Raw genomic sequence first — 18044 nt, 5'->3', positions numbered from 1 at the left:
TAAAAACCCACGCTTTCTTTCATGAAAGGGTCAAGGCTGCAGGGGTTGAGCTATGATAAATAGTAACTTTCTACACAGTGATTTAAAAAGAAAAAGAAAAGAAAAGAAAAGAAAAGAAAAGAAAAGAAAAGAAAAGAAAAGAAAATGACCTACCTTTTCCTGCTTTTGTGTGAACTGTGTCTAAGGTGACTGTCACCATGGTTATCCTAAGTGCTGATTTTGCTGGCTGCTGTTAAATATTCATTCACGGTGTGCATCATAGCAGCTCCAGAAAGATCCATTATAGTTGTTGAATACATATTAGTTAAATCACTGAGTGGATTAGTGCTACTATGGAGAGGTTGTATAGTTCTGATGGTAGAGGGAACAGCTGAGCTGAGGGCCCTGTTAGCAGTGAGCTGAGAACAGCTTTCTTGCCTGTTAAATGTGGAGGAATGACCTACTGGACAAGTTACATAACTGGGCTGACCTCTCTGAAACTGTCATATTCTCATGATTTCTCTTTGGGTGTCCCAGAAGTGAAGGCAGCAAGACACGTGTTGGGCTGGCAATATATATTGCTTGGCCATTATGTTACAAGGCTTTGATGGGTAACTTGTGGATGTCCAAATATTGTTGGACTCCCATCATTTTTAACTGTGCTGGCTGGGACTGATGGGGAGTTCAATATCTGCTGGGGCCACAAGTCCTCCTTCCCTATTTGAAGGGCTTAAGTGTTCTTGTTTTTGTTTAAATCCAGCAGTGCTAGAAATGCCTCCGCTCCAGAAAAGGCACTTAAGACTTTGCTGTACTGGTGATCATTAAATGGAAGGGAAAGGCTAATGGACATCCAAGCCTTGCAATGCTGTTAATGACCAAAGAAATGCACATCCTTCCTGGAAGCAGCAGAGATGTGCGGGGAGGAAGCTGCTGTATTGAGCTTGAACTGAAGCTTGACATCAGGGTTCTTGTCCCATACTTAGATGGCAACCTTTTGAGCAGTAGTGGAAAAGTATGTACGGATATTGCAAGGAAGAGAATGGAGAAGTATGCAAATCCCAGAGAACAGAGTTCAGTCCTTCTCTTTCTCTTGTTCCTTCTCCTTCCCTCAGTGATTTGGCCCTTTCTCTCTCCCCCGCTTCCTCTCAAAGGGAGCTGAAAAGTTGATGCGGATCCCAATCCCTCCCCCCCATCAAAAGGAGCCGTGCAGCTGATTCGGATCCCGGTCTCGCCTGCCTCCCTTCTCCCCTGTCAAAGGGAGTCGCGCAGCTGATGCAGATCCCAATTGTGCCTGCCCCCCCCCAGTTGTCAGAGGGACCCAGTGCCAGGGCTGCTGCTGCAGCCGGGCCGGGCGGCAAGTGATCAGGCAAGGAATGTCACTGCTCCCTGCCCCCACGAGCAGGTCGTGGCGGCAGGATCCAGTGCTTGGGGGGGGCGGCGGCAACATTCCTTGCCCGCTTTATTTAATCCTGGGATTCACCAGGATCACTCCCGTGATCTACTGGTCGATCGCAGTCGACAGGTTGCACATGTCTGACCTACAACAACTGGAGAGGTACAGGTTAGCCAAGTGTGAGTTAGGGCCATGCCTGCAGAATAGGATATTAAGCAGGGTGGCAAAAGCACTACAAAGTTGAAGTATTTCCTGTGGCGTTGGTTGTGGATGGTCTTACCACATTGTGGAAGTGGGGAGTTGAACCAATGAACGTTATTGGCAGTGGTACTGCCTGGGACTATAGAAAGTTATGAACAGAAATACCTGTAAGACTGGATGTTTCCATAACAGAGGCATCCTCTTTACCTCCACTGGGAGAGCTTTCGAAACTTTGTGCTGGTGATTAGCAAATCTTATCTGACCTTTCCTAGTTATAAGCACCGTGGAGCTGCCTCTGGATGCTGACGTGCAGACCAGCAACCTGCTGATAACTTTCTTAAAGTACAGCTCCATTGTAATGCAGGACACCAAAGGTAAGCATTTGTGTTGACACAGCTTTACATTTCAGAAATTTGCTGGAGAGTGGGGGGGAAAAGGGGATGTTGCTAGTTGGTCTGTATACAAAAATCTACCTGGACTCCCCGTGGAGATGAAAGTGGTTCACGCTGAGAGAATGAGCTGGTTTCTCATTGCCAGATGGCAATTACTGGATACTAGGGAGCCCTGGTGCTGAAGGGAGGGAAACCAAATATAGAATAAGAAAAACTGTAGTTCATAACCGCCGGAGGAGTCTCAGCATGCCCTCCCTATGAGGCAAAGCGCATCCAATTTTCAGCTATATCGAGGGAGGCGGCAGAGGCTTCAATGCATTGAGTATGGCATTTCTAAGAGTGCCCAAGAGGAGCAGTGCAAAACAGAGCTCTGGATGAACCTCTATGTATCATATTTCCTGACTGGCAAAGGTAGCTTGATGTGGGCTGGTGAAGGAAGGCTCTGCTGAGTGGGCAAGAAGCTTTGACTTTCTTCATAAAGTGGGTGATAATTGGGTCGTGCATGGATTTAGGTAGTCTGCCTACATTATGGTTTCATAAATCACAGAGCCTTGTACGTTGGCATGTTTTCTTACCTCTGTATTTTAACCTTTTGCAGGCCATTTGTATCACAAGTTAGGAATTTCTGGCATTAGCCTGCTACATTTTGCTTAGTGTCCCATTTTGGGCAACATGCAAAAATAATCTCCTGAAGAGTTTAAGAGAGAATTGTAGCTATTCCTTACCTCCCACCCTTGACTAGAGTCATTTGGTCCCTTTTAAATTTCCATTACAGTTTATGTAGCTAAGTGTGAAGACATTAAGCAGCACAATGCAACTTTTTGTTATAATTCCTTTGTAACATCCTGCAACAGCAATTTTAGCTGGGCCTGGGTTCTTTTAAATTCAACAAAATGTACCTTCTGAGGAGACAATTAAATTGATTCCCCCCTTTAAAAATATTTGAGATTACTTTTAAATTCTTTCTCTGTTCAGTTTTTTAAGCAGAGCGTAACTAGTGTTCTAGGTTAATCTTTCTAACATGTAGATGGCTGAAGAATTGAATGCTGTCCGTTAAGGATATTAATTGTTAGCTCCCCTCTACCAATGCTCAGTCTAGTTAACATTTTATGAATTAATTCCCCTAGTTGTTACTCTCATTTGGGGTTATCTGTTAATGTTTCCTGGTTCTGACTTTTCCTTGGCTTGAGATAGAGGAGAAGAAAGCTCCAGTCAGGTAGCCGCTGTCTGCATAGAAATGGCATGGTAGCAGAACCTCCCTCTCCCTGTCACCTCATCTATTACCTAGGACCAAAGTCGATATCCATATCGGGGTAGCTGTGTCATTTTTATAATGTACTTATGGCTTATAAGGAGGAGTGAGATGTGCTTATACTAAAGTACTGTTCTGTGCAGCTGCAGATCCATACCCAATGATGTGCTGTTGAACATATTGCATCACTTGCAGTATGAGTAATCGAAAGAGCAAATGCTCAGTATAGAAAAGTAATGCCTGGCATGTAATCCCAAAGGACACACGACTGTGGCCTCTATGTCTTGCAGTGAAAAGATAACAAGGCTCCAGAGTACTGGAGCTCTCTTTTTAAATTGGTAACACACCTGGCCTCAAGGGATGACAATGTTTAAATGTACTTGTGTGCCATTGTCCTTCACATGTACCCACAGAACTGGTTTGGATGTCATGAAAAGCCATGCTTTGTTGTGATGGGAACGAGTTTCAGCAAGTTTTGGGCTTGCATGTGCTCTCTTCCCCTCCTCTTGTGCCATGGCTGCAAAGAGGAGATTAGAAGCTTTTTCTTCCATTTCGATCAATCATAGCTTGTTGTTTCACCTGGATGTGAAAACTGGTTCATCTTAAATAAATATGTATTAAAAACAAGCCAGCTTCATAACCATGGGTTATAAGCCACCTTGTTTGAACAATTCTTATTTGAGATTAATCACAGTTTTAGATTTGGACATAATGCAGATTGCAGTTAATCAACAACTTCCAATTTCCTCATTATGGTTGCATCAGAGAAAGACGTAAGATGTGATCTGATAGCTTCCTTTGGCTTGTTCCTGTCATGATAAACGATGGCTTATTGTGATGTCCAAAGCTGCCCACAGTTTTGAGGCTTTCACGTTTATCTTTTTTAAAATGACTCTTTGTCCCTAGTGAGCAGAGTTAACAATTGGATCCATGTCAAGGCTGCCCACCACTCTTCAAGGCTCTTCATTGTTAGCCAGAAAATCCATCTCATTGTACAAGGCTTTACAAGGCCAAAAGAGGATGATAAGAGCTCTGCTAGATCAGAATGAAGGCCCATCTTGTCTACCAAGTGGCCAACGAGATGCCGATGGGAAGCCAGCAAATAGGACTTGAGTGCAACAGCACTTTCCCTGCCTATGATTCCCAGCATCTGGTAGATGGAGGCATATTACCTGTGACTGTGAAGGTAGACTACAGCTGTCATGTCTAGCAGCCTTTAGTAGCCCTAAATTCCAGTGCTATTTTGCTAGAAAAAAGGTTCCAGAACTAGGCGTAATGATAGGGAAGAGAAGAATGATAGGAGTTGTAGTCCAACAACATCTGGAGGGCCACAGGTTACCCAACCTTAACGATAGGCTCTGGGACAAGAACTATTTCTGTACTAATAGTAAGTCTAGTGGCTGTGTTACATAGACACAGTGGAAAAGATTAACATCAAAGATGTAAAGAGAGACTATGAAACCAGGATTAATAGCACAAGCTTTATTATAGATCTTTGGAGGTCTTACAGTTTCTTGTCTAGGGTAACAACTTTCAGCACAGAGCTGAAATGCTACTGATGTCTCACCTCTTGCTCTGCTTTTTCTGCTTCCTGATTCACCTACTGACCCTTTGGCACATCAAGGTATAAGTGGCTCATATGGGACCTGCTGTTTTTCATTTGCAGATGAACACCGGCTCCACAGTGGCAAGCTCTGTCTGATTATCTTGACCTGCATAGCAGAGGTAAGCCCCGCTGCTGGTGTCCTGTATCTCATTTACATATGCATTAGCCTCTAGCCTGTGACCTGGCGCTAAGCCTGCATTCCTAGCCCTCCTTTCTTTAGGAAGTCGAATGATAACTAATGCGGTATTTATAGTTAACCATGTGCTGATGGTCAGCTTTCCAAACAAATCATTCCCTTTTGTACATTACTTTTATTCTGATGCTGAACGTTTGGAGCAGTAAACATGAGAGATCACTTGTGTGTGTGTGTGTGTGTGTGTGTGTGTGTGTGTGTGTGTATACACTTATGTGTGTATGTGTATATACTTCTGCAGAAGGCACTTGACACAAGTCAACTAGGAAGTGATACATGATTACACATTGGTGCTTTCCAGTCTCCTAGAGGAGTCCCATTTTTCTATTGGAAAAAGTATATTTGTTCAAGTGCCAGCTAATAGTTGGGGTTCTGTTTTGTTTAGCATTAGAGCAACACCCTTCTGCCCTACAGCAGCTCATTCTGCATCAATGCTACCTAGAATCTTGGTTTTTAAAGTTTCAAGAGGCCATGAATTCCTATTATTTCCGTTTCATTATTATTTTAAAGTGGTATTTCAGGAGGCCATGAATTCGTATTATTTCCATTTCATTATTATTATTTTTTAAAAAAAGCCTCAGCAATTAGCTGCTGTTGATATCACCTAAGCTTACTTGAGAGGAATGTAGGTAGCAGAAGACAGAGTTATTGCCTGCTTTCAACCAGGGTGTGTTTGACTGTGGAATTCAAGGAGAGCAAATTTGTTGCCATACTTGTGTTACGTAGAACATGATTTGATTTAGAATTAAAGCTAAAATGAAAGCTGACTGAGGCTGCTGAGCCATCTTCCAGCAGCTCAAGCTGTAATAACTCCAGTGACAATGAGTCCAATTGGAATGTCACCATAAAGCTTTCTATATACATTATTGTAAAGAAGCTTTTTTGTGAATTCTGCAGAGTGCATTACAATTTTCCTGACACTTTCCTGCAAAGATGAACATCAGAAGGAAGCAACAAAATGCATCCAGTTTTTTGTGGGGTTTTTGAGCTGGGCTAGTCATCCATATGGAGAATCTGCATAAAAGCATAATTTAAAAGCACACTTAAAAACATAATAAAAATACTGATAATTACCAGTAGTTACCTGTATAATATTTACTTGGCAGTTTTGCAAGTGTTACCTTTCATGACTGTGCTACCTTTCATGACTGTAGTGTTTTTTCCTTCCTTAATAGGACCAGTATGCTAATGCTTTTCTGCATGATGACAACATGAATTTTCGAGTAAACCTCCACAGAATGGTGAGTCTCTCTCATTAAGTTCCTTGGTTTACCAGGCTGGGGTGGACTCTTAAATTGGATATCATTCATGCATGGTGATGCTTCCAAATATTTGAAAACCTACTTAATGTGGATTAAACACACTTTAATAATATGTTTAAATAATTGAGATAACTGAACAGAATTTTGAAATGTAATTCTAGTGTGTTAGAATATCATAAATTAATCCTGAAAAAAACCATATTAACATAAGGTTTCAAAAATGCACATCTCTCATGGGGTCACTTATGATTTCTATTTAGCTCATGCATAAAATTGTCTTTTCTGTCATGGCTCCTTAACTTTAGACACCAATGGTCATAACGGTTATCTTACTATGAAAAACTTTTCTTCCTGACTTGTAGATAAAACATTATAGCCAATGATTGTATGAAAATCTGCTACCTAGCTCAGTATTTTTTCCTCTAGCAGTGATGTGTATGGACATTGTGTTGAAGGACACAATAGGAGGTACAGCCTATCCGAAACCCAGCCTACAGATACCCTGGTCTTTGCTTATAGCCAAATCAGTAAAGTGACCAATGAGACTGTGTGGAATGGGAGAGGGGGAAAGCCATCCCTTTGGGCAGCAGTTTTATTTGCATGGAAAGTATTTGAGATAATGTATCTTGGGTGTCCCTGCTCCATGCCACATGACTATTTTATCTTCATGTGTTTTGAAGCCTATGAGACACAGAAAGAAAGCTGCTGACAAGAACCTTCCCTGTCGGCCTCTGGTTTGCGCAGTGCTGGGTAAGTGTACTTACTAGATTTGGTCAGCAGCTATTCCAAAGATCGGTGTGTATGTGGGGGGGGGGGAGAGATTTATTTATTTAATTTGTATATCGCCCTTCATTTATAGATCTCAGGGCAGTTCACAACATGAAAATACAAGATAAAAACATAAAATACATAAGAACAAAACAAGAACAAAAAAACCCAGGCAAACCAATAACCCCCTACTTCCTCCCACAAATACATTTAAAAGGGTATAGGATGTTAATCAGCCAAAGGGCTGGTTGAAGAGAAACGTTTTTGCCTGGTGCCCTAAGGTATATAATGAAGGTGCCAGCCGAACCTCCCTCAGGAGAACATTCCTCAGTACTTTGCCAGCTAGGCATTAATTCTAAAATGTATTCCATTTACCAATATGGCATCTTCTTGCCTCTTCTCTGCCTACCCCTTTACTTACTTTGGGCAAGGAGAAAAGTGAGTCTTTATAAATAAATCTTAACAGAAATTGGCTGCAGAGTAATGGAACACATTTGTTCCAAAGAGTTTCAGAAGCTAATGGAATACTGTTTTGCCAACTTTCCTTAGCTGGATAATGCACTAAAATCTAACATATTAGTGCTGCACATAAATAAAATTAACTGCTGATGACTTTAAATAAGAGACTGGATGAGCTGGTGTGGATAATTGAATATAAGAATTCTTTAGGTTCCGCTCTACTCTACAGTTCTTTGAAAATTGGTAGGAAAGACAGGCAAATATTGGCAAAAGTGTCTGGGTCACCTTGTCCACTCTGGAAAACATTGACAAAAGGCCAGAAATAGAAATTGAATATTTCTGAACCTATGTGATGCCATTAGACTTTATTGACTCAGTGACACAGTAACAATTTAAGCTATTATTGAGACCCTGTCAGATTTATTGTGCTTTGGAACATTCTCCATAGATGCAAAGCACCATTTTGTATCTCATTATCTAGTGTAAAATAAATATGCCCCCCTGTCACAGCAAATTTCTTAAACTTGTTTTTTGCAGGAATTTTCTACCAGTGGCGAGATTTGAAATAAGTAGAAATCTAGCCCTCAAAAGTAGCTTTTGATATGGATAATAAGGGGAAAGTTGGACAACTGTTTGAAGGATTTGATGCTTGGGAGTTGAAAGGCATACACAAACAGAAAGCAGTATTTAATGTCTGGACAAAATACAAAGACTTATTGGAAAATAAAACTCCAAGGTGGCTTTCACCTCTGGAAGCTAAGGCCCGAAAAAGACCCAATATGGAGGCCAAATGGCCAAAATATTGGGAAATACTAGAAAAAGATGGAGACAATTGGAAATTGCAGAGTTTGGATAAATTAAAGGATAAAGTGCGAGACTGGTTACACTACGCTCAGATTAAAGAAGTCTTTAAAAATGATAGAAAGTGAGGGTTCCAGGTGGAGAAATCGAAATTGGAAACAGAACTGTTAGAACCAAAGACTAAGGTACTTTCAAGAATGTATAACTTGCTGTTAAAATGGAATACACAAGACGAAATGGTTAAATCAGCTATGATAAAGTGGGCACAGGACATTGGGTACAATATCATGCTTGAGGACTGGGAAAGGTTGTGGACCATTGGGATGAACTTCACTGCATGTAATGCTTTGAAGGAAAATGTAATGAAAATGATATATAGATGGTACATGACCCCAGTTAAACTTGCTAAGATATACCATTTGTCTGATAATAAATGTTGGAAATGTAAAGAAAATGAGGGAACATTCTTTCACCTCTGGTGGACTTGCCCTAGGGTGAAGGCCTTCTGGGAAATGATATATAATGAGCTGAAAAAGGTATTTAAGTATACCTTCACCAAGAAACCAGAGGCCTTCCTTCTGGGCATTGTCGGCCAGAAGGTGTTAAAGAAGGACCGAACATTTTTCATGTATGCAACAACGGCAGCAAGGATACTTATCGCTAAAAACTGGAAGACTCAAGAACTACCCACACTGGAAGAGTGGCAGATGCAACTGATGGACTATATGGAACTAGCCGAGATGACTGGCAGAATCCGAGACCTGGGAGAGGAGAGAGTCGAAGAAGACTGGAAGAAATTCAAGATTTACTTTAAAAAATACTGTAATTTGGTTGAATGCTAAGAAAGGATGCTAGATCATAAATAATTGTGCACCACTAAATTAGTGAGAATTAAGATGATAAGTAAATTTGAGGAAAAATTATAAACCTTTTGGAGAATTTATAGATTATATTTAAATGAATTTGACATAAGAGTGTAAACAAGATGATAAATTGCTGGCAAGAATTGGCAATGATGCAAATGGGAGCGGGAGGCGCGAGGAAGTCCAAAGATGTTATGAAAATATGTTATGATATATGTTATACTGTTTTTTATTTTTGCATTCATGTTTGAAAAATCCAAATAAAATATTATTTAAAAAAAATAAATGAAAGGCATACACAAACATGCCTTTTAAGGCATTCATTTCCCACTAGTATCATCTCAGATTTTTGGAAAAGAGAATAACCACAGCTAGAACTCTCCATACAGTCCCTTCCCACTGCTCATAATTATAGTGTGTTCTGTCTGCATTGATGTTAACACTAGGCAGTGCAAGTTCACGATCTGAAAACGAAAACTTAAATTGGTTATAAGTCCAAGGTCTTCGTCATAGTTTTGTCATGATATCTATATCCTTTCCTTCTAGATCTGATGGTAGAATTTATCATTACACACATGATGAAAGAGTTTCCCATGGATCTTTATGTGTAAGTAATAGTTGACTAAAGCATATTGAGGCATTTATTAACAGGCATCACTTTTTATTTTATTTTTTTTAAAAAAGAGAATGATTTCCCTCCCCGAGGTAATTTCAGGAAACTCCCTAAGAGTTGTGCTTTTGTTCAATGTGCCAAGAAATTGAAATTGAAACGAATTCCCATTCGGAGAGTTTTCCTAAATTACTTAATCAACAGAACAAGAGCAAAAATCTTGAGCTGGAAAGTATTTCAAAACACCAAGCAAGTGTGTGAAGCATTGTCCAGGAGAGATGGTGAAACACGGTGCTAATGGCCTATAAAAGACCAAAAAGGAAAGCGGGGGCAGGGGGGGGCAATGCTTTGATGCCTGTGCATGCAAGAAGCCACTTCATTTTACCTGGCTTATCAGAACCATGTATCATATGTAGCTCTTGAGATGTTCTTTCAAAATTCTTTTGAAGGACTATTTGAATGCCAGCAGCATCTAACCTTTGTGTACTGTGAGAGACTGGGAGATTAATCAAATCATTTATAATGCTTCATTTCCCACAAATGCATTTGTGCTCGAAACAGTTTACAAAAAAAAGTGTTACTGTGTTGCAATAGGTGAAGAACTCAGAAGTGATTATCTTTCAGCCTCCTGGCAAGTGTGCTGTGTGGTGCTGCGGGTTAGTATCTGCAGGTTAATCCTATCATCTCTATTAATCCATTGCAGGCGGTCCCTTGGAGATTTGGTACAAGGTGTCATGCCAGCTTTATTTCTCAGTAGTGTTTGAATCAGGAGAGTGTATCTCTGGATCAATGCCTGGACTCAGTGGTAGTCTGGGTAAGAAGAAACTGACTTGGTATCCTGGCAAGACAGGCATTGTGATTGGTTGGTTTTTGAGTCCAGATAATTGGTCAATTGCCTGCTTTGGACAGAGTTGTGCTCCTCCCAAAGGATCAGGTTTGTAGTGTGAGTTTACTCTCTTTGTCACCAGAGATGGACCCCGGTGGCCAGGAGAGACATTTTCTAGCTTTGGCTGATCAGCCAGCTACAACTGTTTCTGGACAAGGGTAGCCTGACAACTGTCAGCCATGTGCTGCCTATATGTGGATGTAGCTCTTTGTGGAACAGCCCTTGAGGTCAAACTGGAAGCTGCAGCTAGTGCAGAAAATGACAGATCACTTTGGCTGAATATCACCATCATATTAATGGGCTGTTGAAATAATTCCATTGACAGCCCAGTACCTAATTGGCAAAGTTCAAGGTGCTGGCATGGGTGGAAAAAGGCCATATACAGCTGGGGATGAGGATACTGAAAACACATTCGCATCCTTTTATACCCAGCAGTCTGAGCCAGTATAGTGTGGTGGTTGAGTGTCGGACTAAGACCTGTTGCAGGGATATAATGGAGTGGGGTGGAATTGGTGCACTACCTTGAGCTCACTGGAGGACAGGTGGGATAGAAACACAATAATGAAATAATAATAAATATAACTGATCCCTACATTCTGCAGGAGGGGGAATCCTGAAGATAGCATCTTTTAAGGAGGTCTGTAGTGCAGCGGCTGCTATCCACTGGAACTCAGACAGGCACCATCTTAATTGTCTTTTTGGTGTCTGTTAAAGACTTCCCTTTTTCAATCAACTTTCCAATAGGAGATCTTTATTCGACGCAATATCTGTATTGGATTCCAAATGGTTTTAACTGTGTTTATATATGTACTGATTTGTAATTGTTTTATGTGTGTAATTGGTAGCTATTTTTATATATGCAGTTGTTTTATATATGTTGTTTTTGTATTGTGAAATTTTGTATTTGTTTGGTGAGATCACTTTGATATGCCTTTGAGGAAGCAATACCGAAATTAAATAACAATATCACTTTTATGCAGCTGGCTCTTGAAAATTTGCCTGTGTGTTCCTGCACTGTATATCACAATTACATGCTGCTTATTTCATTAGGCTTTCCTCTCTGTTTTCTCCAGCCGCTGCATTCAAATAGTGCACAAGCTGCTTTGCTACCAGAAGAAATGCAGAGTGAGGCTTCATTACACTTGGAGGGAACTCTGGTCAGGTAATTATTATTATTATTTGCTTGCTTGCCTCTCATCCAGAACAGTTTATCCTTCTTGTCCCTTTGCAAGCTTGGTGTTTTGTTGTTCTAGAATCAGAATTACTACAATAACTGAAGTGTGTTGCCCATTGTCCTCTACCTTTCGAAGCATGATTGCACCAGGAAGTATAATTGTGGGGAAGCAAGGAGCAGGAGAAGTAGCTGTTTAAATCAAGCTGTATGAGTGGTTTTCTTTAGGTCGAGCTTCCTCCATATCAGGTGAGAAGTTTCTATATAGGATTTGTACTAATCGCTGTTAAATTTTAGAGCAGAAATAGGTGTGATCCTAACAAGTAGGTGCTATTTTCCATGTTCGGTTCTCCCTTTTGTCCCTGTAAGTTTCAGACAGATTTACTTTGAAATCTAATGTCATACTATGCAATCCCCACTCCTACTCCTCATCATTGGCTACTGCTGTGGGTGGAGAAAGGCAGGTAAGATTCAGGTTTGCCTGAATATTAAAGAGGGGCGGTGGGGTGAGAACCTTGTGTCACGCTACTGTGTCCATACTAGCCCTAATCCAAGCATTGTAGCTCTCCCCTGGGAGATTTAAACTGAAATGGGGCATAGCAATACTTAATAGACAGGCAGTGGACTGACTTTTGCCTCTGGAGGATGAAAAGGATTGAGCTAATCAGTTTGTCTAGCTTCTAATTCTGTCGTCTTGTTCTGTGCCTGGAAGCAGGACCAGCAAGTAATTTTTGAGTACAGCTAACTGTGCCCTCACCATAAAAGTTTCCATAAAGAAGTTGTTATAGAAATGGTCTAGTCCTATTATACGTCCTGGGAACAATAGCTAATGGCTTGGTTTTTTCAATGAAACTCTTTAGGGAAGGGCAATTGGGAAGCTGTGTTAAATTGTTCTTAAAGCAGAGCTTTGTTAGATGGCTAGCAGTCTTACCTCTATGGCTAACTGCAGCTAGGTGAAAATACTGCTGTTATCTGATTCTGCCTCAATCAGTTCACATTCCTTTATGTTTTCTAAAGCAGAGTACAGAGGGCGATATATCTTTTCTCTATTAATGAATTAGCAATATTTCTGTCCCCCTTGCTTTTGTCAGAGCTGTGGCTGGCACTGAACATTATGAGAGCTTTCCCCCTTCTCTCTCACCCTGATAATGTTTTTTGCTGCCACTTGGTATGAACTTGCATATCATGCATTTTGCATTTCTAAGCATTGCTGGGGGAGGGCAGATTTGTGGGGCTGCTGCTTTGGATAGCAGCTATGAAATATGTGTAACATCAAGCTCTGTTCAGTTGCACTTAAAGACAAGGCTGATTCATATGGCGAAGTACCAAACCATTAGCTAGTGCTTGTCATTCTTGGAATGAATAACAGACTGACAGTTATCATTTACCCTATACACACCAGTGGAGCTATATGCCTGGTGTTCATACAGCTTCTAAAAATACTGCTTGGAGGGCATGAAACATGCAATCCTAAAGGCTTGCTGGTATCCTCTCCTGTTGGCTCTCCAATTTGTTTCCTGCCTTTGCTCAGGTCAAAAACAAGTTCCTCTTGTCTACTGCATTCTGCCAAAACACTAGCTTGTTGCTCCTAAAACTCTTCCTATGTATTTCAACCACCAGATCTGTCTCCTATTGTGTATCTCCATTCTGTTCTTCTACACGCCCACACAAAGTTTGTTCTTCTCTTGCTCCACTTTCTTCTTCCCCTACCTTTCTGTTCTTCAGAAGACTCCAGCAGGGAAACATTGCTTAAGTCATCATAAAGGAAGCACATCAGGGTGGTGAGACTTGCAGCTTTAGTTGCAAGGAAAGCCCTCACAGTGTCATACAACTAAAGAAAGTTAGATCAGCATATGCAGCACAAAGGTTTCTTGGGGCAAACCCCACTTGTTTAGATAGTAGCTGTGATCAGGGACATACTAGCCTCCCATCCAACTTCCTATTTACTTCGGAAGGCCATGGCCTTCATGGTTTCATATTCTGGTTTGGAGGGACTCCTTAAGTCACAGTTTCCCAGTTCAGATGTTCAGAGACTTGCTCAAGAAGCCAAGATAATTTTTCTGAAGCCAGATGTGAAAAGGACAAGGAGCGAATATGCAGGCACAACATTATTTAGCAGATCGAGATTGGGATGGCCAAACCAGGCCCAATATGTGTCTTGTATGTGTGTGTGTGTGCTGAACTTGCCCTAGCCTAGGGCATACATGTTGGCATCCCCAACATAATGCATTGTATGTTAAGCAGTCCCAGAAGATTGTTTGGAAATGTTAACTGTCTAGCTGTCCTTTTTTTTAATCAGTTAACTGGAACACATATTTTCATTGAGAAAAGATCTCTACCTGTTTGCTTACAGGCATAATTCAAAGTGTTAGTCCCAAAACAGCTTGGACCCGAAGCCCTAAGTCTTTGAAGCAATGTGGGAAAGTGGATGCTTTCAATGGGGAGTGCCCAGTTGCCCCCCAAGCATGCTGGGAAATAGCCTTGGCTAAATGTGGGGAAATTTTCAATGTCTTCCTGTACAGGATTCTAAGCTCGTACTTCGAAACAGATCACTCAGTGTATCCTCACACACCTCTTTTTAACCATTTACTAGCGATTGCCTGAGTACATAAGTGGAAATGATCAGACCCACCCTCCCACTGAGAGTAGAAAGGGAAGGTATGGAGAGGTAACCTTCTGGCATAATCAAAACAAAATAAAAAAATTCCTTCCAGTAGCACCTTAAAGACCAACTGAGTTAGTTCTAGGTATGAGCTTTCGTGTGCATGCACACTTCTTCAGATACACTGAAACAGAAGTCACCGGACCTTTCTATATAGTGAGAAGGTGGGGAGGGGTATTACTCAGAAGGGTGGTGGGAATGGGTGATTGGCAGATAGCTGCGATGAGCCTGTTGACGACTCTTAACGACTGCAATAGGTCTAACAGGAAAAAGCAAGGGGTGAGAAGGTGAAAAATGGCTTTGTCATGTATAATGAGATAAGAATCCAATGTCTTTGTTCAAACCAGGTCTCTCCATAGTTTTAAGTTTGGTGATAAGTTGTAATTCAGCAGCTTCTCTTTCCAGTCTATTTCTGAAATTCCTTTGTAATAGAACAGCTACTTTGAGATCTTGTATAGAATGTCCTGGGAGATTGAAGTGTTCTCCTACTGGTTTTTCTGTCTTGTGGTTCCTGATGTCGGATTTATGTCCATTTATTCTTTGGCGTAAGGTCTGGCCTGTTTGTCCAATATAGAGAGCTGAAGGACACTGTTGGCATTTTATGGCATACACAATGTTAGACGATGAGCAATTAAATAGTCCCGAGATGGTATGTGTGATGTTGTTGGGGCCAGTAATGGTGTTGTCCGGGTGTATGTGGCAGCAAAGTTGGCATCTGGGTTTATTGCAGGCTCTGGTGCCAGTGTCCGTGTTAAGTCTGGTTATAGTATTATTGTGGGTTAGGAGTTGTTTAAGATTGGGGGGCTGTCTGGAGGCAATGAAAGGTCTTCCTCCCAGAGCTTGAGAAAGAGAACTGTCATTGTCCAGGAGAGGTTGTAGATCTCTGATGATGCGTTGTACTGTTTTAACTTGGGAGCTGTATGTGATGACTAGAGGTGTTCTGTTATTTTCTTTTTTGGGTCTGTCTTGCAGCAAGTTCTCTCTGGGTATCAGTCTGGCTCTGTTGATCTGTTGTCTAACTTCATCTGCTGGGTATTTTAGTTCTAAAAAGGTTTGCTGTAGATCTCTTAGGTGAGAGTCTCTGTCTGTAGAATTGGAGCAGATGCGGCTGTAACGTAGTGCCTGGCTATATACAATGGACTGTTTGGTATGTTTGGGATGGTAGCTAGAGGCATGTAGATATGTTTGTCGGTCAGTTGGTTTACGGTATAAGGTGGTGTCTATGCGCCCATCCTGTATTTTTATAGTAGTGTCCAAAAAATGTATTTCTTGCATAGATTGATTCATTGTTAGGTTGATGGTGGGGTGAAAATCATTGAATTTCTGGTGGAAGGTGTCCAGGGTCTGTTGACCATGTGTCCAGATGATAAAAATATCATCAATGTATCGCAGGTACAAGAGAGGTTTGAGTGGGTAGGAGTTTAGGAAACGTTGTTCTAAATCCGCCATGGTTTGAGTGGGTAGGAGTTTAGGAAACGTTGTTCTAAATCCGCCATGAAGATGTTGGCATACTGTGGGGCCATGCGGGTGCCCATTGCTGTGCAATCTTAAACAACTCCTAACCCCAATCTTAAACAACTCCTAACCCACAATAATACTATAACCAGACTTAACACGGACACTGGCACCAGAGCCTGCAATAAACCCAGATGCCAACTTTGCTGCCACATACACCCGGACAACACCATTACTGGCCCCAACAACATCACACATACCATCTCGGGACTATTTAATTGCTCATCGTCTAACATTGTGTATGCCATAAAATGCCAACAGTGTCCTTCAGCTCTCTATATTGGACAAACAGGCCAGACCTTACGCCAAAGAATAAATGGACATAAATCCGACATCAGGAACCACAAGACAGAAAAACCAGTAGGAGAACACTTCAATCTCCCAGGACATTCTATACAAGATCTCAAAGTAGCTGTTCTATTACAAAGGAATTTCAGAAATAGACTGGAAAGAGAAGCTGCTGAATTACAACTTATCACCAAACTTAAAACTATGGAGAGACCTGGTTTGAACAAAGACATTGGATTCTTATCTCATTATACATGACAAAGCCATTTTTCACCTTCTCACCCCTTGCTTTTTCCTGTTAGACCTATTGCAGTCGTTAAGAGTCGTCAACAGGCTCATCGCAGCTATCTGCCAATCACCCATTCCCACCACCCTTCTGAGTAATACCCCTCCCCACCTTCTCACTATATAGAAAGGTCCGGTGACTTCTGTTTCAGTGTATCTGAAGAAGTGTGCATGCACATGAAAGCTCATACCTAGAACTAACTCAGTTGGTCTTTAAGGTGCTACTGGAAGGAATTTTTTTATTTTGTTTTGACCATGGCAGACCAACACGGCTACCTATCTGTAACTGGAACTTCTGGCATAAATTAATTATGTCAGATAAGAGATCCATGTATCTCAGAATAATTTATTTCTATTTGATTTTCATTCCTGGATTATGCTGAATAATCTCTATGTAATATCAGCGTATTGTCTTTTATTGACAAAGATGTTAATTTAACCCTATTTTTTGGTATTTGATAATGGTTCACTTTGATGTAGTGTAAGATTTGTTCTGTAACTTTTTGCCTTGTCCTGTTCCCGATGTCCAAACCTACAGTTTGATTTTGTTGTACAAATGTTGTCCTCGTTTGTATGGAGCATGTAAACAACATGTAAAAAAACAAACAAACATTGGGATGAGGGTAATTATTAACTTGTTAATTATGAACCTGTTTGAAATCTGATCTGCTTCAGAGGCCCTTCTTCAGGTGCCCTCCTTGTCAGAAATTAGGTGGATGATAGCTGGGAAGCGAGTCTTTTTAGTAGTAGCTCTCCATCTTTGAAATATTCACTCCAGATAAACTCAAGAGACATATAATGCTATTTCATTTACCTTTTTCCTTAACAATGTTTTTTTAAAAATTATGCTTCGCTATCCACTATTTTTTCAATGTTTATGTTATCTGTGTTTAATAGTGTTTTTAAAATAATAATAATAATATTTTTATGTAGTTCTATAATTTTTTACTATTGGAAGGCTTTTTTAAAAAGTCAGAATGCAACATTAACAATTGTGATGAATAAAAAATATGTCCTCATTTTGACTAGCCTGGATAGGGGTGTTCTGATCTGTGGTGGCATGACCTTTACAACAGCAGAATTTCCACTCTTGCTTTGTTACTCCAGCGCCAAGAACACACATTTTGTATTGTGAGTAGCAAGTGTATTTGTCAGACAAACGTTGGAATAAAAAAAAGAAATCAAAACATATGGATAAGGCATTGGTGCAATTTAAATCAATCAATCAATCAATCAATCAATCAATCAATCAATGCCACTTCAAGTGCTGCATTTTGTTCAGGATAGCCCATGTTATAAAGGGTGTTGATAACCTAGCACTTAAAACAGTTGTATTGCCTTCACTGAAGTTCTGTATGTCCATATTTTTAAAGTAGAGTACTTATGTAGGTGTTAGTACAGTTTATGACGTTCAGTGATCAGGTGGTAGATTGCAGAGTATCCATTCACGGCAGGCAT

The 18044-nt window shown here is 40.7% G+C and overlaps 1 protein-coding gene across 4 annotated transcripts in view; it reads left to right on the top strand.

The window, feature by feature from the left end:
* The window catches only part of ARMH3 (armadillo like helical domain containing 3), a 126763-nt gene that overhangs the window by 32684 nt on the left and 76035 nt on the right, over window positions 1-18044 (top strand). For all 4 annotated transcript variants that reach the window (XM_081863976.1, XM_081863973.1, XM_081863974.1 and 1 more), the window contains 6 exons: window positions 1846-1947; window positions 4884-4942; window positions 6192-6257; window positions 6959-7028; window positions 9716-9776; window positions 11739-11827. In XM_081863976.1, coding sequence (XP_081720102.1) covers window positions 1846-1947; window positions 4884-4942; window positions 6192-6257; window positions 6959-7028; window positions 9716-9776; window positions 11739-11827 — 447 coding nt within the window. The remainder of the gene's footprint in view (window positions 1-1845; window positions 1948-4883; window positions 4943-6191; window positions 6258-6958; window positions 7029-9715; window positions 9777-11738; window positions 11828-18044) is intronic.

This window comes from Podarcis erhardii (assembly GCF_964252035.2).
Source record: "Podarcis erhardii genome assembly, chromosome: 5".
NCBI classification, from domain to species: Eukaryota; Metazoa; Chordata; class Lepidosauria; order Squamata; family Lacertidae; genus Podarcis; species Podarcis erhardii.
Note: the sequence above shows the minus strand (reverse complement) of the source record. Positions and strands in the feature narration are given on the sequence as shown.